We start from the raw sequence: 26,464 nt of genomic DNA on the forward strand, positions 1-26,464 counted from the left end.
TTGTGACTGCAGAAGCAGGCACCACCCATGTGAAAGATCAAAGCAGCAGTTGGCATCTTGGAGTTGGTCTGGCGTTTAGATCTAAAAGTCCTCATTTCAACAAGCTGGCCTGACGCACATGGCTGGCCCACAATGCCTTACTGGATATTCATAACCTCATAAAAAAGCAACATTAGGCAAGATCATTTGGAGATGGTAAAAACAAGATCATTTGCCATCTATAAACATGTCTGTCCTAGAGATAAAGTGACTGACGACTGCTTCTCTACTAATTACAGAGTTTGCTTGATGTTTCCCTCCACTTATGAAAAATGGGATTCACTGGGCTCTCTAATCACTGAGCTGTCATTGTTCCCCAGTTGTAACTATACTATAGCTTCCTAAGACAATCCCAAATCTGATACCAGGTTCCTTGTTTCATTCCTTTTGAAAAGATTGTCTTATTTGTGTGTTTTCCTGCATATGTATGCTGTGTGTGTGTGTATAAAAACTAGAGTTAGTCTCAAGTGTTTTGGTCTGTCACTTACTATACCATAATAGAGGGAGTCATTATAGGTTTGAGGAGAGGTCTGGCACTAAACAAATTCCCAGAGACCTACAAGGATGACACCAACTATCAATCTAAGCAATAGTGGAGAGGGTATCTTACATGCCCTTCCTTGATAATGAGATTGATGACAATGTTATATGCCATCCTATAGTCTTCATCCAGTGGCTGATGGAAGCAGAGGCAGACACCCACAGCTAAACACTGAAATAAAATCCTGGAAACCAATTGCAGAGTGGGAGGAGTGATGAGCAAAGGGGCCATGACCGGGCAGGTAAAACCCACAGAAACAGCTGACCCCTCAAGGTCAACTAACCAACATGTTACCCTTGACTGATGTTTTAGTGAGGGTTTCTGTTGCTGTGAAGAGACACCATGATCTAGGCAACTCTAACAAAGAAACATTTAATTGGGGTGGATCATTTACACTTTCAGAGCTTTAGTCCATCATTATTGTGACAGGAAGAAGGCTGCCTATAGGCAGTTGTGGTGTTAGAGCTGAGAGTGTTAGATCTTGCAGACAACAGGAAGTCAACTAACAGTCACACTGAGGGAGCTTGAGCAAAAGGGACCTCAAAGCTCACCCCCACAGTGACACACCTCCTTCAACCAGGTCACGCCTTCAAATGAAAGCCTTTTGCTGATTTCCTCAATCACTCATCTCTCTTTTGACTTAAGTTTTCCTACTACTTTCTAGAAAGTAGTATTTTTCTTTGTCTCTTCTTATAATAAAGAGAAACAATTTAACCACAGGTTAATATTGCAGGCCCATTCCAGTGAATGTTACTAGACTTACTAGACCTACTGGCCTTCAAACCTGAGGATGCCCTGCCTCTGCTTCCCCTGTGCACACTACCATGCTTTGCTTCTTCTGTGGATGCTATGGATCCGAATTTAGGTCCTTAGGCTTTCAGGGAAAGTACTCTACTGACTAAGGCAGCTCCTCCAACCTGATATCATTTTGAGATGCCCCTGCCTCCTCTTGGAGCATCCTTCCCAACTTCAATAGTAGACGAGTAAACCAGACCTTGTGTTGCTTACAAGTATGTTCCTAATGTTCTTTAGTCATGCGATATTAAAATTATGAGAGAAAACATAGGTTATTACATGATGTGGAAACACCAACCCATATCATAAATGCAATGCTTGGTTTGATGTTGTGCTCTTAATAGGGGACAGAACCAAGGAAGTCTTCAAAGTTTAGTTCAAGATATCACAATGAGAGTATTGTCATTTCTCCAAATCTCTTGGGAGAATAGATTTAGTGGAGAAGGGAAAGTCCCAGTTTGAAATCTTTCATTATTTAAGTAGGCCACTATAAAAGTGTCTAGGCCCAGGAAGGTAACTCAGTTGATAAAGAGCTTGTCCTGTGCAAGTATGAGGTCCTGAGATTGATCCCTCGGTCCAAACAAAAGTGTTCAATGGTGGAGCACAGTGGCACATGCTTATAATTCCAAACCTGCATAGATGGACACAGACAGATCCCTTGTGCTCAGCTTGATGGCTGGCCCAGCCTCTAGCTCAGCCTGATGGACCCTAGGGAAACTACAGTCCTGGTTTCCAAATACCATGGACAGCCTTTGGCAAACAACACTCAAGGTTGACCACTGACCTCCACACACGCATGCACACATGCAAAAAAGTACCAGTACACACACACATACTTGAACACCAACACCAGTAAACACACACGTACACACACACGTGTACACACACACACACACCATGTCATAATCCAATATGGCTCAGTGAAGATGGAATTAATTTCTGTCTCCATATATTCATTCAGGAACCTGATTCTTTCTCTCTTGTCTCCATAGGACATGTCATTGTCCACATCGTCAAGATAAGAGGTAACAGTGGGTTTTCCCTGAATCCTGTTCACTCTGCTCTGAATCCAGGAAATTCTGCCTCATGTATTATCCTTCATAGCCAATTCCCACTTCCTGTTTGCTCAGATACAGAGCAATTATCTTGAGCATTAAAAAGACACATGGCTCATCAAAGGCCAGGCATGAATTTCTTTTGGCAACACAAATTCCTCAAAAACATAGAGAGTGTTTATTGTGTTTGCCCCTCAACCTCTCCATGTCTAAATATCTTATATAGTCAGAGACTTAAGACTGGAAACTCTTGGAATTTTCTAGATTGACTTCTAGGACCTGCCTATACCCTTCCTGTCCCTTATTGTGATGGTGACCATTTTGAAGCCATCTAAAACATCAAACTTAAGTGGACTGGTTCTTTAACCACTTCTTCAGCAGTCCCCAGGCTCTCAGCAGTTTTCTTATTTGCTCTTAAGCTTAGACTCATCCTGCAGCTGCCCCTTTAACATCAAACACTTTGTGGGAATGAGTCACGAAATAGTAAAAACATTCAAAGTCAAGGAGGAAATAACAAACCTCAACACGGGGCAATTTTTTCTAAGGGACGATACAAGGAAATTGTTGCCAGGGTAAATTATTCTACATGATCTGGGAGCTCACTGAAACTAACCAGCATAGAGGACTGGAGATAACTGTCACAAAGAAATGTCACATAATGAGGTGCCCCTCAGAGGAACCAAGGCTGAAGCAGAGGGATTTTCAGAAGAATTCCCAACATAACCTAAATAGTACAAAAAGACAGCTTTCTGTGACTGCATGTGAAATATCAAAACATCAGTTGGCACCTTGGAGCTGGCCTGGCATTTAGATTTAAGAGTCCTCATTTCAACAAGCTGGCCTGATGCTCATGGTTGGCCCACAATGCCTTACTGGATATTCATAATCTCACAAAAGAGTAACCTTAGGCAAGACCTGTTGGGGAAGTCTTGTGTATATGTCAATAAAGCACTGTTGGCCAATAGGGATGCAAGATAGGTGGGACTAGGAGTCGAGGAGTACTCTGGGAAGGAGAAACACAGAGAGTTGAGATGTAACCGCCATAGGGATAAGAAGCCCAGAAACTTCTCCAGTAAGAAATACTTAGATTAACAATTATGGGATAAATACTTAAGTCAGAGCTAGCCAGTAAGAAACAAGCAAGGCCAACAGCTTCATAATTAATACCATGTCTTGTGTGTTATTTGGGCACTACAATGCAGCAGAGCCCAGGCGACTGGTGAGGGAAAAACCAAGCAGCAGACAAGGAAAAGACTTCTCTCTACAAAGACAATTCTGAGATGGTAAAAACAAGATCATTAGCCATCTATAAACATGCCTGTTCTTGAGCTAAAATGAGTGACAGCTGCTTCTCTATCAATTACAGAATTAGCTTGATGGTTTCCTCCACTTTTTATAAATGGGATTCACTGAGCTCTCTAATTCCTTTTGAAATCACTGTCTTGTGCGTTTCATGCATGTGTGTGTGTATATTTGTGTGTGTGTATAAAAACAAGAGTTGGTGTCAAATGTCTTGCTCCATAGTAGAGGGAGTCTTTATAGATTTGAGGAGAGATCTGGCACTAATGTGATTCCCAGAGATCTACAAGGATGACACCAACTGGCAATCTAAGCAATAGTGGAGAGGCTACCTTATATGCCCTTCCCCGATAATGAGATTGATGACTAACTTGTATGCCCTCCTAGAGTCTTTATCCAGTGGCTGATGGAACTAGAGGCAGTCACTCATAGCTAAACACTGAATTAAACTCCTGGAAACCAATCTTGGCAACTGTTACAAAGCAACACTGAATTGTGGTGGATTATTACACTTTCAGAGACTTAGACCCTCATTATCTTGATATGAGGAAGCCTTCCTGCAGGCAGATGTGGTGCTAGAGCAGAGAGTGTTAGATCTTGCAGACAACAGGAAGTCAACTAATAGTCACACTGAGGGGGCTTGAGAAAAAGAGACCTCAAAGCTCACCCCCACAGTGACACACCTCCTTCAACCAGGTCACACCTTCAAATGAAAGCCTTTTGATGATTTCCTCAGTCACTCATCTCTCTTGACTTAAGTTTCCCCACTACTTTCTAGAAAGTAATGTTTTTCTTTGTCCCTTCTTATAATGAAGAGGAACAATTAAACCACACTGGTAATACTGCAGGCCCATTCCAGTCTAGATAAAGACCATACTTTTTAACATACATTGATGCAAGCAAGTGAAATATCTAATAATTCAGTCTGTGTGATTCTCAGGAAGTCCTCGTGTCAGTAATAAGGAAATGTTAATCCTACATTCATTGACGTTCTTAACCCACATAGTAAATGTTAAAATCAAGATCCAATAAAATCAAGTTGTTTGTAAGGTTCAAGAATTCTGATAGACATATAAATGAGATAACCACAGTGTTTGACAGTTAATTAGAAAATATCCTGCACACAAGGAAACAGGAAAATATGGAGAACAAAGAAATAGAAACATACATCTGATCCTATACAGGTCTGGCAGGCCCTTTAGCTCAAGATATTGATGAAATTGATCAACAATTGATAGGAAATATGCTGAAGGCATCGGAATTTCATAAAAAATGTCTATAGCAAAGGTTTGAAAAAAGACTTTTTCTGTCCTTGGCAAAAAGTCAAGGAAATTATAAGGAAATGTTCTCCTTGTTCTTTATAAAACTTATAAGGAAATGTTCTCCTTGTTCTTTATATAACTAAACTCCAACACCAGCAGGAAGTAACTCGAAGGGTACTCAAAGGAATGAAATCTTGCAAGTGGATGTGTTTTATTTTCTAGAATTTGGAAAACTAAAATATACATCATGGATACTATTCAGGATTTGGGTGGGTAATTGCTTTGAGTTCTGAAAAGACTGATTCTATAATCAAGCAATGCTAGAAATCTTAGTAGTACCTGAAAAAATGAAGACTGACGATGCTCTAGCATAAGACTCTAGTAAAATAAAACAGTTTTTGCTTATTAAAATATAAAGCATGTTACACTATGCCACACAATCCTACAAGGCAAGCAGTTATAGAATGATCAAATCAAACTCTAAAGGATATGCTAAATGAACAACAAGGGGTAATAAAGACCTGCAGAATTAGATTGCAAAATGCTTTATTAACTTTGAATTTTCTGAATGTAAATGAGAAAGAATTGACAGCAGTGGAGAGAAATTAGATAACAGGAAAAAACCTATGGAATTAAATCAGCTGGTATATTTTAAAGATGTGCTGTCCTCAGGATGGGAACCAGGATGTGTGCTTTGTTGGGAAAGGGGGTTTGAGAAAAAGGGGGTTTGGAAGATGACAGATACCATTAAAATACATAAAGATTATGTTTGAACAAAAGGCATCCCTTGATGAGAAGACGTAATAATTAATCAAATAGCATGGTCATTTAATCTAAACTAACTTTAAATCTAATAAATGTTTTTCGTTTTTTCAGACATTACTTGCCATAAGGGAACCGTCCCAAAATTAGGGTTGGGGTATGGTTTTGTTTTTGTCTTTTCAGGAGAATGAAGGCATCCAGCTAAGGAATCTGAAGACCACTGGACAAATGAGACATCTAGAAAAAAAAAGAAAAAATCATGCAGATAAAATTTTCCAGGAAACGGACTTAAATTGGAGTATTATTATATCAAATCTCCAACAGGATAAAATTTCATAAATCTTTCCAAATGCTTGTTCTGCTTTTCTCTACAGACATATAATACAAATGGTCTTTTTGTAGTCCCATTTCAAGTAAAAATTAAAGCTGACTGTGCCTCTTGGGAGAGTTGCTTGGAGCTGCACACGTGTCTGCACTTGATTGGCCTCACAGGAGATCTTGGGTGGGGCCTTCTCTCCTTGTGCTTGGAATCTGTGGCAGAGACTGTGTCAGTTACTCACTTAGGACATCTGATTTCACTGAGCAGCCACCCCCACACCAGAACAGCCAAGCCTTTGCATATCTTCCACAAATTCAGGTCACATCCTCCATCCTGTCTATCCTTAAGCTCTTTGTTGCAGTTTTCCTTGTGCCAGGACTTAAGGTTGGAGGTGGAGGTTGTCAGGGATAAATTAAATGCAATGCATTTAATTGACCTCACAGGTAGAAGGACCTCATGACAGCACTGAATCATCAAAGACATTGTTATCATAATGGGTAGATAGATGTCTTACTTTGGTTTCTAGTGTTGTAAAACACACCATGACCACACCAACTCTTATAAAGAAAACATTAAAAGGAGGCTGGTTCACGTACAATTTTAGAGTTTCAGTTCATTATCATCATGAAGGGGGAGCATGGCAACATGCAGGCAGATGTGGTGCTGAAGGTGAGAATTCTACAACTTGCAGGTAACAGGAAGTTGACTGGATATCACACTGATTGTTGCTTGAGAAAAAGAATTCAAAGCCCACCCCAACACTGACACATTTCCTCCAACAAGACCACACCTGTTTCAATAAGGCCACATCTCCTAATAGTGTCACTCCCTTTGGGGGCCATTTTCCATCAAACACCACAATAAACAAAGCAATGTTCATAATAGCCCAGTCTGTAATGGTCAGCACAGGCAAGGCGAATTTTATGGTGACATGACTCATATGATCTTTGGTACTTGCTAGTCAATCATTCCAGCCATGACATAGATAAGTAGCTGACTACATTTCTGTTTGCTCTGTATAAACATAAAATTCTCAGGCAAATGAAAGAAAGGCTGTACTGGATCATGACAAAGGCAATCTGGACCAGTGAATCAATTTCCAAACTTGAGCCAGATTGCAGATCCAGCACCCCTTGAATGAAAGGGTGGATAGATTCCCCTAAGAAAGGATTCTGAGAAGACACCTAAAAGTTTACAGTTAGCCTTCCTACAGTTCTTCCCCAGAGGAACTTATGGCCTTTTACAAAGGGTACCTGTTTACTGGGGACAAAAAACAATCAGATTTTCTGGGGTCTGTTAGACACTGGTTCTGAATTGATGCTGATTCTTGGGGGGTCCCAAGAAACATTGTGGTCCTCCAGTTTTAAGTAGGAGTTTATGTAGTGTTATCTGATATAAGAATTACAGTAGGGCCCATAGATACCCAAACTTATCCTGTGATTATTTCCCCTGTTTTAGAATGTGTAACTGAGATAAATATGCTTAGAAATTGGCAGGATTCTCATATTGGTTCCCTGACCTGTGGAGCATGTAATTGGCTTTCTCATCTGCTCCAAAATAAAGACACAGAGGCTTATTCTTAGTTTCAAATGTCCAGCCTTAATGTAGCTTATTTTTAGCCATATTTTCTAACTTAAATCATCCTGTTTCTCTTTTTCAGTATTTTGCTTCTGACTTTCAATTTACCTTATTCTATATGTCTTTCTTTCCTTCTTACTCTATGGCCGGCTCGGTGTCTGGGGGATTTGGGTTATTATGGTTGAAAATGCTAAATGGAAGTTTTTAGAGTTGCCTCTGCCAAAGAAAATAGTGAGACAAAAACAGTATCACATCCCTGAAAGAACTGCAGAAATTAGTGCTAATATCAAGGACTTGAAATTTACAGGGATGGTAGTTCCTACCATATATGCCTTTTAGTCTCCTATGTGGTCAGTGCAGAAGCAGATGGATAATGGATAACAATGGTTGGCCATCAAAAACCCAATCATTTAGTAACTACAATTACAGCAGTTGTACCACATGTAGTGTCCTCACCTGAGCAAATCAACACATCTCCTGATACATAGTATGCAAGTATTGACTTATAAAATGAGTTTTCTCAGTTCCTGTCCCTAAAGATTTCAAGAAATAATTTGTTTTTTACTAGGTAAGGCCAATAGTTTTGCTCCAGGGATATATGAACTCTCCTGTCCTGTGTCATAACTTAGTTAGAAGGGTTCTTGATCATCTCTGTCTTGCACAGAGTATCACACTGCTGCACTGTATTGATGGAATTATGCTGACTGGACCAAGTGAGCAGAAGGCAGCAACAATTTTGAACTCATTGTTAACATATATGCATATCAGAAGATGGAAAATAAATCCAACAAAAATTCAAGGAACTTCTACCTCAGTGAAGTTCTTAGGAGTCCCATGTGTGGGGTATGCAGAGATATTCCTTCTAAGATGATGGATAAATTACTGTACCCAACCCCTTGGCACCAAGAAAGTAGCACCATATTCAGTGGGCCTATTTGGATTCTGGAGACAGCACATTCCACACTTGGGTGTGTTTCTCTAACCCATGCACCAATTGACTCAAATGCTTGTAGCTTTCTGTAGGGCCTAAAACAGGAGAAGGCTCTTCCACAGGTCCAGGCAGCTGTTCAGGCTGTTCTACCACTTGGAACATATGAACCAGCAGACCATATGGTACTTGAGGTGTCAGTGGCAGATAGGGATGCTGTTTGGAGACTTAGTCAGACCCCTATAGAAGAATTACAAAGATAACTTTGGGATTTGGAGCGAAGTCTATCATAATCTCCAGATAAGTATACTCCCTTTGTGAGATAGTTCTTGGCTTGCTACTGGTCTTAGTGGAAACTGAACATTTGACAAAAAACACCAAGTGATCATGAGACCTGCCCTGCCCATCATGAACGGGTTGTTATCACACCCACTAACTCATAAAGTATGACATGCACTGTAGCAATCTGTTATCAAGTGGAAGTGGTATATATGAGATCGGTCACAAGCTGGTCCTGATGGCACAAGAAAATTACATGAAGAAGTTTCCCAAATGCCAATGGTTTATTCTTCTGTTACAATGGTGTCTGGTGCCAAATATGTGCCTATACCCTCTTCAGGTGTTCCCTATTGAAGACTAGGGCCTGGTTTACTGATGATTCTGCACATTATAAAGGCATCAGACTGAAGTGGGCACTTGCATTATTACAACACCTTTCTGGGATAACCCTGAGAGATTCTTGTGAAAGAAAATCTTCATAATGGGCAGAACTTCAGACAAACTGCAATCTATTACTGTTTGTTATGAAGGAGAAATGACAAGATGTGCAATTGTTCACTGACTCATGTCTGTAGCCAGTGGAGTGGCTGGATGGTCAGGAAGTAAGAAAGAACATGATGGGAAAATTGGTGAGAGAGAAATCTTGAGAAGAAATATGTGGATAAATTTCTCCAAATGAGCAAAGGATGTAAACATACTTGTGTCTCATCTAAATGCTCATCAAAAGGTGATTTCAGTTGAGGAGTTCAATAATCAAGGAGATAGAATTATGCATTCTGTGGAAATCCCCAGCCATTCCTGTCATTGCCTGATTGATCCATGAGCAAAGTAGCCATGGTGGCAGAGATGGAGATTATGCATGGGGATCAAAAATGTGAACTTCCACTCACCAAGGCTGACCTGGTTACAGCTGCTGCTGAGTGTCAGATCTGCCAACAGTCAAGACTAATTCTGAGCCACACATATGGCAATATTTCCTTGGGTAACCAGCCAATCACCTAGTGGCAGGTTGACTACATTGGGCCACCATCCCTGATGACAGGACAATACCTTGTCCTTACTGGAGTTGATAGTCATTCTGGTAATGGATTTTCATTTTCTGCATATAATGCTTCTGCCAAAACCACCATCTATAGACTTATAGATCTACTTGTCATGGTACTCCACCCAGTACTGCTTCTGAACAAGGAACTCTATTCATAGCCACGAAACTGCAACAGTTGACCCACAACCATGGCATCTACTGGTCTTTTCATATTCCCCACCATCCTGAAGCAGCTTGCTTGATAGAAAGTTTAAATGACCTTTGAAGACACAGTCACCACACCATTTAGGTGGCAGCAGCCTGCAGATCTAGTGCAGGGCTTTCCAGAAAGCAGTATATGCTTTGAATCAGTAGCCAATATATGGTACCATTTCTCAATTGCCAGAATCCACAGGTCCATGATTCAAGGGGTGGAAGGGAATAGTTCTACTCAATGTCATCTCTAGTGACCCACTAGGAAAGATTGTTTCCTGTTCCCATGACCTTAAGTTCTGCTGTCTTAGTTTTTGCTCCAGTGGGGGGAGCACTCCTGCCAGGATGCACAAGAAACCTTCCATTGAACTACAAAATCTGACATCACCCGGGACACTATGGGCTTCTAATGCCCTTGGCCAACAGGCTAAGAAACGAATAACAGTGTTAAAAGGGGTTATTGAAATAGATTACCAAGGGGAATGGGATTACCTCTCCACAATGGATGTAAAAAGGATTATGTCTGGAGTGCTGGGGATCCTGTTGGGTGTCTCTTGGTCCTACTACGTACTGTGATTGAAGTTGATGGGAAACTGCAACATCCTAATCCAGGCAGGATGACAAAGGGCACACATCATTGAGAAATTAGGGCATGTGTCACTCCTCCAATAAGAGTCAAGACCTGCTGAGGTGCTTGCTGAGACTGGAGGAAATACCAAAAGGTAGTATAGGAAGGAATTTATAAATCCCATCTAAGGTCACATTGCCAGTTGCATTAACAAGGATTGTAGTAGACATGAGTATTTCTGTCAGTTATTTCGTTAACAATGTGTTTGTACAGACATTTGTGTTTTCTTTCATCGATTTGTCATGTAATATAACAAAAACTAGTTGAATATCAGTGGTAATCATTTCAAGTTTTGAGACACCAAAAGAATGCCCCTCAAACGATATTACCACCTATCCTATATCTTATAATGGATTTGTGGTTGTACAAGGGGATATTTCCATCATGATATGTACAATTATGACCCTGTCTAATATATGCTTTTGCAGTTGCAAATGGGATAGTTATATAGGTGTAATTATTACCTGGCTATTATTTGCATTTGGAAATTAAGCGCGACACAAGAAGATAGATTGTTTCTCAAGTTGACAAGGGATGACTTGTGATGACTAGTCTTGGTTGTCAACTGACTACATCTGAAATTAAAACCCCAGCACCACACAACTGTGAGGGATTTGTTCTTAACTGAATCATTTGACACTGAAAGACCACTTTGTAATGCTGCCCTTTCGAGGTGGGAGGATCCAGCTTTCACCTGGGCCACCCCTTCTGCTGGCAGCTTGTATAATGCATATGGAGGAAGGAAATTCCTCTCTGCCTGCTTGCTTTCGCTCCCATTGGCAAGTCACTGGCATTACAGCCTACTTCTTCAGAATTCCAGTGTAAACTGAAGGCCGGCTGAGACATTCAGCCTTGTGAACACCATTGGTGGATTCTTGGACTTCCTGATCGTAGATAACCTTTTCTGTACTAACTGGACCACAGCCTGTAAACCATTCTAATGATCCTGGGATTTATTAATTATATGGGAGTTATAAATAGAGAGAATATAAAATATATATACAGAATATACACACTATATACCAAATACATACTGAATATACATATATATTCTGTAAGTTTTCTTCCTCTAGAGAGCCTCAACTAATATAATACTATAAAAACATTTGCATTTCATTTGTATTGAGGAAGAAGTGAAAGAAACTGGAACATAAAAAATATTGTAAAATCAAAGATAAGTTGCCTAACATAAAAGGACCAATAACAGGTCTCTATGGATGAATTCTGAGTATGTAAAATAACTTCAGTAGAAGAATATAACTTCAGAGATAGTGGTTTAGCTCTCTGGTGGTAAATACTGAGCTAGCAACCCTGACACCCTGGGTTCAATCCTCAGTGCTCAATGAACAAAAGGAAAGAATGTAACTCAAATACTAAAAGCATGATAGCCAAGTCTTTTAGTTATAAGTTTGGAACTTTTCTAAAGAGAGATGAGATTAATATTTAAATGTGGATTTTAGTTGGATCTTCTGGTACAGGATCTTCAGGTGGTTGTGAGCCACCATTGTGGGTGCTGGGAATTAAATCCAGGTCCTCTGGAAGAAGAGTCTGTACTCTTAACTGCTGACATATCTCTCCAACCCCTAATTTGTCTATTTATGATTTTTTAATTTATTTTATGTGTATAGGTGTTTTGGTTGCATGGATGTCTGTTTCCCTCTTGCATGACTGATGCCTGAGGAGATCAGAAGAAGGTGTTAGATCTTCTGAACTGGAATTATAGATGTTGTGAGCTGGAAACTAAACTCTGGTCCTCTTCAAGAATATCAAGTGGTCTTAAGCATTATGCTGTCTCTCCAGTATAAATTTTTCTATTTTTAAAAATGACAATAATGAGGTGCTCTATCTCTCCAGCTACTAGCTGCAAATTGTACATTATCAACATAAGTACATAACACGTATTACCAAACACAAAAACATGCAGACTTGGCTTGGCCAGTAGGCAGAAAACCCTGCAACTTGCTGTACTTGGATTCCTAGTCTCTTAAACCAGTCAGAGAACAAACTTTGCTAATTTCTTGAGCATCATCGAAGTCCAGATGGCCCTAGGAAATTTGTTAAGATCCTTAGTCTTTCATCTGTGGATGAGCCTAACAGAGGATTCGTAATTACAGAGATCATGGCAGGCTTGCTGGGTCTTCCCTTTATCTCCAGAGTGTTAAGTCAAATGGGCCCCTTCTTCAATCCTTGTTTGGTTTGTCAGTAGCATTTGACCAGCCATGTTCATGTTTTTATATATCTAGCTACAATGCTTATTTGATAGATTAAACTGCATGCAATTAAGCTTAGCAACACAGTTTTTTAACAATGAATGTCACAGCAATTGTTACATCTCTGCTCAATAAACTTACTTCACTGTTTTATAATAAATATATGTCTGACACTAGATTTTGAAATAGTATGTTTAAGGATATGATTCTTTTCTACATATGTATCTCAAGGAGGTCCATTCTCTGTAGTTATAAAAAACTATTTAAATTTCCTTTGCCTCTAAATAAAATCAAAGTGGCAACATCAAAACTGACCTTTCTCTTCAGAAAACCAATTCTCAAACATAAAATGATGTTTATCAAATAAATTACGAAAGACAAAGCCAGGAATTGTCATATCATCCACAGAGGCACACATAATAACCCAACATGACAGATGTAAACATGTGTATGTAAATATATATATGTATATAATCTTATCATGAATAGTTTTATGAATTATGATACAGATATTCCAAGTGGGAAGGTCCTGAACATAATTCTTAAAACCATTCATGATAATACATAGAAAAGTATGAATACTGAGGAAAGAAGAGGACAAGAAAGACACAAGAAAGTCTGGCCTAGATCACAAAGGATCAAACCTTTGTTCTGTATGTGCATTCTAGCACCAACTCTCATTCATCCAGCATCCGTTCATGTAAGTCTACAGTGTACACATCACCCTACACCCTCCTGTACACAGGGATACCGACATCAGCTCTCAGAGCACTGGCAGAGCGGCTTATTTTTATTCTGTTTCTCCTGCAGAATTTATTTGTTTTTTGTTTGTTTTACCTTCATTAATAACAGTCCTGGTTAGTTTTTTTTTTTTAGTTTCAACTTGATACAAGTCAGAGTTATTTGGAAAAAAGGAATCCTCAAGTCAGAAAATGCCTCTAAAAAATTGTCCTGTAGACAACCCTCTGGGTCTCTTTCTTGAAAATGATTCAGGAAGGGCCAACTCACTATGGAAGTGCCACCTGAGCAGGTGGTCCTGAGTCATAGAAGTCAGGCTCACAATCTACAGGGAACAAACCAGGAAGCAATGCTCCTCTATGGCCTCTGTTTTAGTTTCTGGCTCCAGGCTCTCGGATTGACTTCCTGCCCCTGACTTCCCTTCATGATGGACGACAATCATTTCCTCCACAAGCTGCTTTGGTCATAGTGTTTATCACAATAACTCTACACTTTTCTATATAAAGAGAGAGAAAATTACAAATTGATCCTGACCTTTCACACTTGCTAAACACCATGTAGTTTCTCTCTAAAAGTCTCTTATTCCATCCATCTTGGGAGTAAGCTAGCATGATCTCTCTCTAGTATGTTCTAGTAATTTCCTTCATGATCTCCTAGCACAATGACTCTCAGCCTTCCTAATCCTGCAACCCTTACTACAATTCCTCATGTTATGGTGACCACCAACCATAAAATGTTGTTGTTGTTACTTCACAACTATAATTTTGCTACGGTTCTCAATTGCAGTGTATATATCTGATATGCAGAGTAACTCATATACAACCCTGGGTGGGGTCATTACCCACAGGTGGAGAACTTCTCTTAGCACCTTCTTTAGATCCTAAAGCATGGACCTTCCTTTGTTATTTCTTATCCAAATACAGCCAAATGGACTTTTAAAAGCACACCTCTGACCATTGCTTCTCCTTTATATGAAAATCAATTCTCTCAAGTTCCTCATGGACCCACATGAGCTGATATGGGATGAACTATGCTCACCAAAAATACATACATTGTAACCTTTACCCACCATGTCTGTGAGTGTGATTTGATGCAATTACAGTAAAATGGGGTCTTTAGGGTGAACCCTAACAGAATATTACCAGTGTCCTTACAAGAATAGACAATGATACAGGCTGGTTCAGAGAGAATACTTCCTGAAGACATAAGAAGGCAGAAACCTACAGTCCAAACAATGAGAACAACCACAAGAAGAAAAACAAACCGAGTTGAACACCTTGGTCTCAGAGTTCTAGCTTCCAGAAATGAGAAAGTTGAATTATTCCCCCGCCATAATATTTTTATTAATGCTTTGGAAATTTCATATAAGGTACTCTATCACACTTGCTATCCATTCCTCCCAGGTCCACCACTCTACCCCTATGCTTCCCTAAAACAAAACCAAAAACCCCTCCAATATGTGTTGCCAACATACTCACTGGAGAATGCTCAAACTCAAAGTGGCCAGCACCTTAAATAAAAGTGAGTTTCCCACCGCATCCATGCCACCACCCATCATTTGTGAAGAGCTACACTTCAGCTTCTTTATTACAGTTTTAAGAGCTCTCTTCAATATCTTCCTGTCTGAACTGTCCTTTTGGGTGGATGGGGGGGTGGGAGTCTGGGGACTGTTATCACAAAAGCCTTCAATGTCTCCCATTCTCAGTTATGAGGCTGCAGTCATCAATATCATTTCAGGGAACCATAGCAGCTGGCAGTATGGACTACAGATCACCAACATCAAACTGGTCCCTGGGGAAGCACAGACCACAGACATCAACAAAGCCTGCTGCAGCATTATAGATCATGGATACCAACATGGCCTCCGGCAGCAGCATGAACCACAGAAGTCTTTCAAGGAGAAGTAATCCAGAAAGCAAACCTTCCTTCATCCTGAATATCTTGTTTCTCAGAGGCAGCATGTCCTGGGTCAGGTCCTATGTGAGCTCCAAGCTGCTGTAGAACACTCTGCCCTTGGCACCAGCCACCTCGCCCACACCATGCTTGTAGCTTGGTTGTGAGGAGTATGACTAGCTCGCAGTCTCTAATGTTAACTGCTTCATACTCACTAAGGAGCTAGTCTCTTTGTGGTATACCCCCAATGACTGAACAAAACCATGTCATAGCAGTCCTACCTCACACGGGACAGATGGTGAGCCAGTGTTAGCACTATGCACTATTACTCTGGCTTCTAGGGGACTAAGGAATATTTCCGCCTGGGACATGAACCAAATAAGCTTGTGTTCCTTACTCTTCCTCTTGGTACTGAATATACCTTGGCATCATATAAATGACTTGAATGTTTCCACAGGCTTTCTGAATGAGTTACTTGTTCAGTTAGTTGAGTGTGAGACTGGGGTCAAGGACATTAAGTCTATTGACTATTGCCAGTTAGTTTCAGAAATGGTAGCTAGTTAAAAACGGACTGTTAACTGGTTATACCTAAATTCCTTATACCCCTTACACACACTTTGTTAGTCATTTCTCAACTGCCTTAATTTTCTGTCACATAAACAGTCTACATGTGGTGTCAGATGGAGGCGGAGGAGTGTTAGCATGGTTAGTGACAAGGAAGGTGCCTGAATTGAAGTCATGAGTGAAAAGAAACAGCCATTGCTTTCTGGTATGGAAGAATTTTCTAATTCATTGCTGAAAAAGCAATAATCCATAGCCAGGTATGGTACTACAACCTATAATTCCAGTATTCTGGAGCCTGGAACAGGAGGATTGCTGCAAGTCTAAGGTCATTCAGGGCTACCATAGTAAGTTCAAGGCCAGCCTTTTGTACATGGTTCCAAGAAGGTCTTATCAGGCTCTCAGGACTCACATTAAAAAGATGGTCATGGCTGAATGCAGACTTAACCCCAGCAGTGGGTGGACAATGGACACTGGAGGATTACTGGGATTTGCTGGCCAGCCAGCATAGCTGAAATGTAACCGTGAGCTCAGATTCAGTGAGAGATCCTGTCTCAAGGGAACAGAGAGAAAGAGTGATAGAGGAAATGACTGCTGTCCTTTATGACTTCTGAATATATGAGCCTAGGCACAGGCATGTACACATGCACATATGTGCACACACACCACAAACAACAAAAAAGGAAGAGGAGAAGGAGAAAATAAAAGCACAAACCCCAAGTCAACCATTCACCTCTTCATAGATCAAATACTTGTAGACCAGGAGAGAGCTGTAGTCACCCCTCACTCACTCCATCAGGAGCTATACCCATAGTTCCATATTTGAAAGAAATCCATGGATGTTTTCTTCAGGAGGTCTACAGCAATGTTTATTCCTCTTTCTCTATTTAACCATCCTCCCTTCATGTAAAAAAAATACTCTGAACTGTGTAGTGGAGTTAATAAGAGTAGGAGCCTCCTGGGTTAGTCTTGGGCTTAAATCTAAGTTCTACCATTGACTGACTGGATGACCCTGTACAGTTACTTAATGTAATAGGAATACTATAAACCCAGAGACAGATATTGGGGTTCAAGCTGAAGATCAGAGAAGCAAAGCAGCCAAGCCACCAGAGACCTCTTACCTCTACCAAGGCTGGAAGAGTGATACTGTCCTCAATGTTGCTGGAGACTACTACACGCTCTGAACCCTGCTCCTGTCTCATATACCTCTCTAGTGCTGGGATGAAAGGCATGCACCACCACCGCCCAGCATCTATGGCTAACTAGCATGGTTGCCAGGGTTAAAGGTGTGTACCACCATTTCCTGACCTCTATGGCTGTGAGTAGCTTTGTATTCTTCTCTCCAGGCAAGCTTTATCAGGCCATAAGCAATATATCCCCATAACTTAAACTTTCTGAGTTTTAATTCATACCATGGTAAACTGAATAAAATAGTGCATACCATATAGACCCAATGCAAGGTTGAAATACAATGAAACATAAGTACCTGCCTCTTTCTCGAGTTCTTTATTTCTTCCAAAACAAACACTATGTCATATTTCTAGTTCCAGGGTAAATGAAATTTGTGCTGATACAAAATATGTTCTGATTACAACTATGTCTTTGTAAGTAGACTCTTGGCATAATTTCTGCTTGGAACTCTATCAGCAAACATGACTTTGAAAAATACTGTTTTTCTTTAATGATGAGATTATGTCCGGTCTATTGAAGTCCAAAGGTCTCTAAGGTAAAAACAGCTGATGCAACTTGACTATTAACTTAGCAGTTTGGATTCAGGTGTCAATACTCTCTGAATGAAGGTTGAGAAGCTTTAGAGTCTGTAAGTTCCTGTAAGCTCAGGAAGTCCTCTCTTGATAATCTTTAAACGTTTTAAAAAGATTTATTATTTTTATGTGTGTGTGCCTACATGAGTTTATATGTACCATAAGTGGGCAGGAAGCCACAGGGACCAAAAGAGGGTGTGTGATCCCCTGTAACTAAATTTACAGTCAGTTGTGAGCTGCCATGTGGGTGTTAGGAACTGAACCTGGGGTCTCCTCTGCTACAGGCCACAGGATTATACAGGGAGATATCAGCTGAAAAAATCATGAGGCTGACCCACCAGGATCATCATGAATTCCACTGGAGGAAATCCAATTTGCAGAGCTTTGAGGATACCTGCTTTTTGTATAGTCACTGTCACTTCGATTTTTAAAAAAACCCTCGTGAAACTACAGTAGTGGGATTTGTCCCAAAAAAACCCCAGCACTGTATTAATCAATTATTGGGTTCAACTCCCTGTTGTACTGGTAAACTGGATTACCTTCCCCCACACCATGGGCTCTGGTGTGAAAGTATTCACTCACTCAAAGAAACCTTTGTTCTCATAGTCAAATCCACATAACTTAGACGCTAGCTCCCTACAATTATGTCTTACAGAAGGACATCCTGCAAGGAGAGGAGACTTGCCAATAGACCACATTCAGAACTTCAAAAGACAGGCACTGAGTGGGAGACATGGCCTGTCTGCCCCCACTGACAAGCAGGGCTGGGAAGTCTTGATTTCTCTAATAGTCAACTCAGGAAAGTGCAACCTACTGGTCCCTGCTCTACATTAACAAGCTATTAATATTCTGTATTCACCTTCACCTCAGTTTCACTGACAAAAGATCTTAGTCTAGGAAATTAACTGCTTGTGCCTTTACCCCTAGAGATACAGGAAAATGCATTGGAATGCTTAAGCACCCACAGAAGTAGGAATTTCCTCTCACCAGGGCATCAGCAGTATGGGTGCCCTGCTGCTTAGCCTGGGCAGAACCCTTCTATTTAACATAGCCTTTCCTAGAGCCCAGGTAAGGAAGCAGAAGAAGGTGCTCAGAGAGTGCACAGACTGCCATGTTTTCTTCACTTTTTCTACATTTACCAATTACAAACTTCTAGTTTACCTAGCCACACAAATGTAGTTTATGTACTAAAACCCATCTCCCCTTTTAGAAATCATAGCCCCTGACTCCATTAACACTTCCTGCCTCTTAAGTTTTGCCCAGATATTTGTTGTAAAAGCCATGCTCCCTCTGAGACATAAAGCACCTACTTTGTCAGATCTTATCTGTTTTCAGGCCCTGAGAAATGCATGTCTGGTATCATTGCTATTTCCAGAGAACTGCTAATTGTGTCTGTTTGGGTATATAAACTAGACACCTTATGGGATCAAAAAGAACATTCTGAAGAATGAAGAGACATGAGTAGAATGTATCTATGAGCTGATTCATTCACCCTCAGATTCTTTTAGCCAGCCCCCATGCTTGATGTTTAGCATCCTGCCTGAACCCTGAGGGGAAACAAAGGCTGGCACACATAGGTCTGCATACTCCTCAAGAACAAGTTTCAAGGGATCTGACTCCCTCTTCTGAACTCCACAGAACCAGGCATGCAGCAGTGCACAGACACATATCCAAAGCAAGCATTCATAAACATAAAATAAAAATATGTATTTTAAAAATGATTAATGTGTCTACTTCTACACTCCACTGGAGACTTAGAGCCTAGATGCTCTGCCCCCTTGGCCTCCCATTTCAGCTCCACCCCCCATGCACACACACACACACACACACACACACACACACACACACACACATTGGTTTTCTAATTCCAAGACAGATCCAAAGTTACATCTGGCAGGTACCAAATGGCAGCTCTCTAAGGCATCCACTATTTTTCTTGAGATTACGTTTTGAGAATTGTAAGGGTACTAAATCAATCCATGGCAGACGAGACTGCCAAGTTTGAAGAGGGCAAGATCAATTCTTGGCTTCACATCAATAAGTGAGGAAACATTTCACAGAGAATGAGAAAAAGAGGAGGAGATCCACCGTTAAAAAAAACTGAACTCAGAAACTGTATAAATACAAAGCAGCTGGGGAGTGGAGTGCAGCCACCATCAGGAAAGACTCAGTCCTGACAGAAAGACGATTCTATTCCATCTAAAATGAAGCTGCTGCTGCTTCTGCTTGTGCTGGGCTTGGAGCTGACCCTAGTCTGTGTCCATGCAGAAGAAAAAACTAGTCTCACTGGAAAGAACTTTAATCCAGAAAAGGTAGAATTGTGGGGCTTGGGGACGTCTGACCCAGAGGATGCTCCTGGGAACTCTGAAGCCAAGTGGGGCCTTTGAGGGGAGGGTTGTGGCTCCTCACTCTGTGAGACAAATGAGAGGCTTCAGACTGTGAAACAAGACCACCTGTATGCTATCCATATCTAACAATGCCTGGGGTCCCTCACTCCCACTGAGAGACAGATAGGATCTTAAGTATTGTGCCAACTGATGTGAGTGAGATCTAATCCTGTGTATGTTCATGCCCAGGCCCCACGGGTCAGAGTTCAAGTGGAAACATGTCCATGAAGTGTGCCTGTCCCTCCTCTCTTAACCATTCACTTATCTATTACAGATTGTGGGAGAATGTCATTCCATTCTTTTGGCCTCTGACAAAAGAGAAATGATAGAGGAACATGGAAGCATGAGAGTTTTTGTGAAGAGCATTCATCTCTTCAAGAACTCTTCTTTAGCTTTTAAATTCCATACAATGTAAGTGAGGTGTTTTTATCTGAGAAAGAAGAAATGGAAGTCTGTCATGGTCTCAGGCCTTCACACACACACAAGCACACACACATACACACACACACACACATACACACTCACACACACACACTGAGCCTGAATCCAAAACTGAAGTGCCCCATCTGATACTAAACACAGATTTCATAACTGGGGCTTTCTCAAAAGCCAGAGACAAACATTGGTAACAGGAACAAATTCACTGGGGATGGAATAAACAAAGGCCAGAGGCATTTCTGAAACCATAATTAATGAGGTGAATAGCACAGCTTAAAAGTAGATGATCACGAAGTAAATATTTCTGACTAGTTGTTAGCCAAAAAAGTCTATTCCTTCAACTGCACTAAAGGGGGTATTAATTCTCCTCTGTGGATTGGAGAGGTATATTGGAAACATTTGAAAGCACTAATTTGATGCAGGTGGTGGACATCTGGTGATAACCTACACAAGTGAGTGACACTGGGAAGTAGTCACAGTTGTGACAGTGATTTGAAGTGATTGTCATTCTTTTTCTAAATGATAAGCAAATATGTGATTAGTAAAGTATCAAGTATAAGTGAAATAACACAAATGAAAGCCTTTGCTCATTTTACAAAAACATTCAAAAGTTAAGTGGAATTAGAAATGGGAGGTTTGGGTAGAACAGAGGCTAAGGGGGCCAGCCATAGCAGTACCCTTAAGCACCAGCTGACTGTATTTCACAGTGTCAACGGAGAGTGCACCGAGCTGTATGTAGTATGTGACAAAACAGAAGAGGATGGTGTATATGAGGTCATATGTAAGTATACAAAAAGTGTATATATCTATCCATAAGGAACTTAGTAAGCCCTAATGTCTTTATCGTGTGTGTGTGTGTGTGTGTGTGTGTGTGTGTGTGTGTGTGTGTGTGATCACTTGTGTATGCAATGCTGGGGATTGAACTCAAGGCCTTGTACATATAAGTCAAACTCTCTACTACTGAACCACACCCCCAAATCTTCTTCAGATTCTCAGTTGCTACTTGATCATTGTTTATTTAGCTAATGCATCAGGGGCCATCTAATAACTACCATCCCAGTCTTGGGCAGGTTGAACAAGTAAGGTAAGATGGTTTCTCATCTCCTTCCATCTGTCTGATTCTGCCCCAGTGGATGCCACCAGTTCACATCACTCAGGGTGCAGCAGCAGGTGTTTGTTACAGTGAGCTTATGGAAGACAGAGAGAGTTCAATGGAAGTTGCTGATGGAGGTAGACAGGCTTTGGAGAGGATAACAGAAGAGAGTTGCTGCTCTGACTAACTGTTCACTAGAGGTCAAGCCATCAGCATCCTTTCTCCTAGAAGTTACTTCAGGAAGTCCAAAACCTACAGATAGAAAGCATTAGGCATTTTCACCAATCTCTATTAGAATATGCATTTCATCTTTTTTGGTTTTTTGTTTGTTTTTTCTTTTTATGTTTTTATTTAAATTAGAAACATGCATGCTTCAAATGTCAATCCCAGCTCCTCCCCAATCCCTTGTCCCTCAACCAGCCCTGCTTCCAATCCCCACATCGTTCCCCAGGAGGGTGAGGCTCTCCTTGGGGGCATCTCCAGAGTCTGTCATTTTATCCAGGGCAGGACCTAGGCCCTTACCCATGTGTCCAGGCTGAGAGAGCATCCCTCCATGTGGAATGGGCTCCCAAAGTTCATTTGTATGCCATGGTTAACACTGATCTACTACCCAAGGCCCCAGAGATTTCTGAGGCCTCCTCACTGACACTACATTCATAGAGTCTGGATCAGTCCCCTGTTGGCCTCTCAACCATCAGTCTGGGGTTCAAGAGCTCCCCCTTGTCCAGTCAGTTGTCTTTGTGGGTTTTGCCAGCACCGTCTTGACCCCTTTGTTCTTCATTCCTCCATCTCTGTCACTGGGTTCCAGAGGGCCAGTTCAGTGTTTAGCTGTGAGTATCTGTCTCTGCTTCCATCAGTCACTGGATGAAGGTTCTAGGATGCCATATCATCAGGTAGGGGCTATTAATGTAGTCTCTCCACTATTACTTAGTTTTCCAGTTGGTGTTATCCTTTTAGATCTCTGGAAATCTCACTAGTGTCAGCTCTCTCCTCAAAGCTATAATGACTCCAACTATTATGGTATCTCTCATCCTAGTCTCCTCTATTCTTACCCCAACTCAACCTTCCTGCTCCCCCATGTCTTCTTCTACCCTCCTCTTATCCCCCTCTCTTTTTCCTGGTTCCCTCTCCCCTCCCCCCATGTTCCCAATCTGCTCAGGAGATCTTGCCCCATTGCATTTTAGCTTTTAATATGTAATAAAGAACAGGTAAAATATTTCCCTTATTTCCTGTGAACCAAAGAATTTCTGAGCTGTGTTCTGTTTCTTTCACAGATGACGGATATAATAGATTTACTGTACTTGGTACAAACTATGATGAGTATATTATATTTAAACTCAGAAACAACAAGACTGGAGAAATATCCCACGTGATGGAGCTCTTTGGTAGAGTATTTTCACACAGACACTGATCTTGGGGTGGAAAAAGAAGAGAAGAAAGAAACCCTAGGTTTAACATGGTTTTTCCAGCCTGGCCCTGAACTGCCTCTTTTTTCCTTATCTACTGCAGACAGATGGTCACCTCTGTCATCCCTCAGGCACAGTGGTGGGGGTGGAGGTCTCTGAAATCCCTCACTATGCCAGTAAGATATCCTATGGATGCCAAATTCATGACAGGTCATGTCCATGCTTGATGATCATGTTGTCAATCATTTTCTCATCCTTCTTGAGGGGCCCTGTTCCATCATTCACCTCAATGAATGAAGTCAATACACAAGATGCAATCACTACTGTCACCATTATTTTTCACAGGCCGGAAACCAGAGCTGAGTTCAAACATCAAGGAAATGTTTGGGGTTCTATGCAAGGAGAATGGAATTGTTAAGGAAAATATATTGGACCTAACTGAAGCTAGTAAGTCAGGACTCACATATTTTTCTTTTCCTGATTTCATATCACAGAAAGGACAAATCCCAGACATTGGCAAACAGACATGTTTTGCCACTATAGAAGCATCTGTGGAAATAAATTGGACCTGGTACCTGACTGTGTTCTTGTTCATACCCTGCAGATCGCTGTCTCCAGGCCCGAGATGGAAGAAACGCCTGAGCCTCCAGGTGGGTAATCTCCAGTGAGAATGAAGAGGGGGTGGGCAAAAATAAGGCCCTTCCAAAAGCATTAGTATTGTGTCCCAAAATTTCAATAAAATAACTGATAAGGAGTCTTTGAGGAGAGCTTGAAATTTGGCTTCAAATGATCTGGTTTTGTGATTTAGTCCTACAATGAGCTTTTCAGTAAGTGACCCAAGCAATTAAGTAAGGAAACAAGGATGGGAACTGACATATTTGCTCTACCGTTGTACAGAAGGGCTGTACCATTATTAAAGGACTCAGTAATGCATCAAATTTCATTATGAATGTGAGTATAAATGCTCACCAGTGTCTGGGTCCACCTCCCTCCCACACCTGATAATAACAATTTCCTTTGAAGTCTGCACAGAATTGGCTTCTTATACAGAAATGGAACTTCCCGATCTGCACTTCTCCACCAGTCTGGAGTGCACACTGAGTTCCTTCTTTTGTTCTCTTTCCCATTCATTCCAAGACTTCACTCTGATAATGTATGAAAGCCTTTAAGAGTTGTTTTTATCATTATTCCTCAATTTACTGAAAATTCTTCAGAGCATTGTAATGAGTCTTTCTCTGTTCCACCAACCATCTCCCAAATAATGACACTGACTTTTTATTTATTATGACAGAACATCCTGTAGATTAGGCTTGTACCTACTTAACTTTTATAACTTAAATTAACCCATTTGTATTAATGTGCATTCACATGGTGTTACCTCTCTTCCATCTTGCACCTCCTGGTTCCTCTCCAGTTCCTCTGGCTGACTGCTCTACCCCTTCCTCTTCTCTGAGTCCTCTCTCTTTCTCTGCCCATAAGTCCCACCTAAATGTCCTGCCTTGTTATTGGTGGTTCATGTCTTTATAAAACCAATCACAGTGACACATCTTCGCACAATGTACAAATATTGCACAACAGAGCTGTTTATGCCAAAGATTGTGGGAACAAGACTAGAATCTTTCATTACTGTTATTTCTCATATGGCATCAATAAGGAAAAGGTCATTTATCCTATGCCTTTTGTCCTATAACATCAGTTGGGTGGCCGGGGAAGTTCTGTGTCTTCACACTTTGCTCTGGATGACAGAATGGCTCTATGTCCTGAAATCAGCTCTAGCAGTGCTTAATAAGTGTCTGCATTCTTTCTTCCTGGCTTCCTCAGTGTTGAGTGGGGACTCCTAACCTGGACTCTAACATCATGCCTTCCTGTCCACACCCTGTTCTGTGAGAAGTCCTGTGATCCGATTGCCATCGATGCCCCCCAGAAAAGCATAAACCCTGCATCCCCAGCATCTTCCCTGATTATCTAGGATGACTCATCCAGAATCAAAGGATTTCTGTTAAATGTCTCTTTGTCATGAATGTCTTCCTCTCCCTGCTCAATAAATGATTACCCTCGCAGTTACATACATGTCTCTGTGTCCAATAAATGTGGTAATGACAGAAATTGGATGAGGGGACCTGCTGGGTCCTGTAGGCAAGGTCCTTCCTCATGTCCTAGAATCAAACCTTAGTTCAGAGTTTACTTCCTCTGCAATAATCTCAATCCCCAATGAGTGCTGCCTGCTCATAGGTTCTCCTGTTTTAGTGGCCTTAGAATGACCACAGGAACACAGACTTGCTGCACACTTCCTCCAACCATAGTCTCATAAATTCCCTGGGAACACAGACTTGCTGTACACTTTCTGCATCTACAGAGCCTCTTTTTCAATAGAGCATGGAGAGACACAGGATTCTGAGGCTACACCTACTCAATATGGTTTCAGATGTGCACCTCAGAAAAAAGAATGGTTTGGTCACTAGAGGCACAAAAGATAAAGAGAAAAGGCTGCCTACCTCCCCACAGCATGTTCTGACCCCTAGATCAAGAGATTAAATTGGGTTCAAGCTCATGGCTTCAGAATCAAGTTATTGGTGTACTTTGATAAAATATGGCAAAAGACTATCCAAAAATACAACCAGTTATGCTGAAACCCCCCTCATTCCTCCAACCCCACCTCCTGATGACTCTGATTCCCAGGCTGGCCTAAAATTCCTGGGTCCAGGTCGTTCTCTTGCCCCGGTCTCTTAAGTGGTTGCAACTATATCCATGTACCCCAACTTTTCATTTTTAATCTGGGCATTTAAGAGACAAAAAGAATCTGTACACCACATATACTGTCATTGAGTTACTCAGAAAAATAAATAGCAGTTCTAATATGGGATTCTGTTAACAGGAAATGGCTTGACAATGCCACAATGAGACAAGAGACCACAATGCAGAGAAAGGCACAGAAAAACTTTTGGCTGCTCCCAGGACAAGATGGCAGTTTGAGTTCACCCTGAAGCTGCCCCTTCAACACCAGCACTTTGTGGGAAAGAGTCATGAAATAAAACCATTCAAAGTCAAGGAGGAAATTAAAAACCTCAGACATAGGGCAATCCCTTTCTAAGGGAAGATACAGGGAAGTGATTGTTGTCAGGATAGACTATTCTCCATGATCTGGGGACTCACTGAAACTAACTAGCATAGAGGACTGGGGATAACTGTCACAAAGGAAATGGAGACGGACAGATCCGGAGGGCTCAGTTTGATGGCTGGTGCAGCCTCTAGC

The 26,464-nt window shown here is 41.1% G+C and overlaps 1 protein-coding gene and 2 long non-coding RNA genes across 4 annotated transcripts; 2 read left to right on the plus strand and 1 right to left on the minus strand.

Moving 5' to 3' along the window:
- The first annotated feature begins 2,364 nt into the window (after positions 1-2,364).
- Positions 2,365-6,188, plus strand: LOC121136731. Its single transcript, XR_005873826.1, has 2 exons — positions 2,365-2,400; positions 5,937-6,188. It is a non-coding gene; the product is annotated as an uncharacterized LOC121136731 (long non-coding RNA).
- Positions 5,521-17,540, minus strand: LOC121136730. The gene is made up of 2 exons (XR_005873823.1): positions 17,246-17,540; positions 5,521-5,990 (listed from the first exon to the last, which is right to left on the minus strand). It is a non-coding gene; the product is annotated as an uncharacterized LOC121136730 (long non-coding RNA).
- Positions 17,541-20,020: 2,480 nt separating this feature from the next.
- LOC101826747 (major urinary protein 4-like) lies at positions 20,021-25,275 on the plus strand. 2 transcript variants are annotated; one of them, XM_040737502.1, is made up of 7 exons: positions 20,021-20,199; positions 20,549-20,685; positions 21,420-21,493; positions 23,080-23,190; positions 23,557-23,658; positions 23,816-23,861; positions 25,033-25,275. In XM_040737502.1, the coding sequence occupies exons 1-6, from the start codon at positions 20,092-20,094 to the stop codon at positions 23,851-23,853; spliced, it is 570 nt and encodes a 189-aa protein (XP_040593436.1). In that variant the 5' UTR covers positions 20,021-20,091; the 3' UTR covers positions 23,854-23,861; positions 25,033-25,275.
- Positions 25,276-26,464: the final 1,189 nt, after the last annotated feature.

The sequence above is a fragment of the Mesocricetus auratus genome, unplaced genomic scaffold, assembly GCF_017639785.1.
Source record: "Mesocricetus auratus isolate SY011 unplaced genomic scaffold, BCM_Maur_2.0 Super-Scaffold_6730, whole genome shotgun sequence".
Taxonomy (NCBI): Eukaryota; Metazoa; Chordata; class Mammalia; order Rodentia; family Cricetidae; genus Mesocricetus; species Mesocricetus auratus.

Bases quoted from the DNA above. Each gene is read 5' to 3' on its own strand.
- LOC101826747 (XM_040737502.1), top strand. From the start codon at position 20,092: ATGAAGCTGCTGCTGCTTCTGCTTGTGCTGGGCTTGGAGCTGACCCTA. The intron at 20,200-20,548 runs GTAGAATTGTGG...TATCTATTACAG, and splicing joins AGAACTTTAATCCAGAAAAG to ATTGTGGGAGAATGTCATTC. The intron at 23,659-23,815 runs GTAAGTCAGGAC...CATACCCTGCAG, and splicing joins ATTGGACCTAACTGAAGCTA to ATCGCTGTCTCCAGGCCCGA.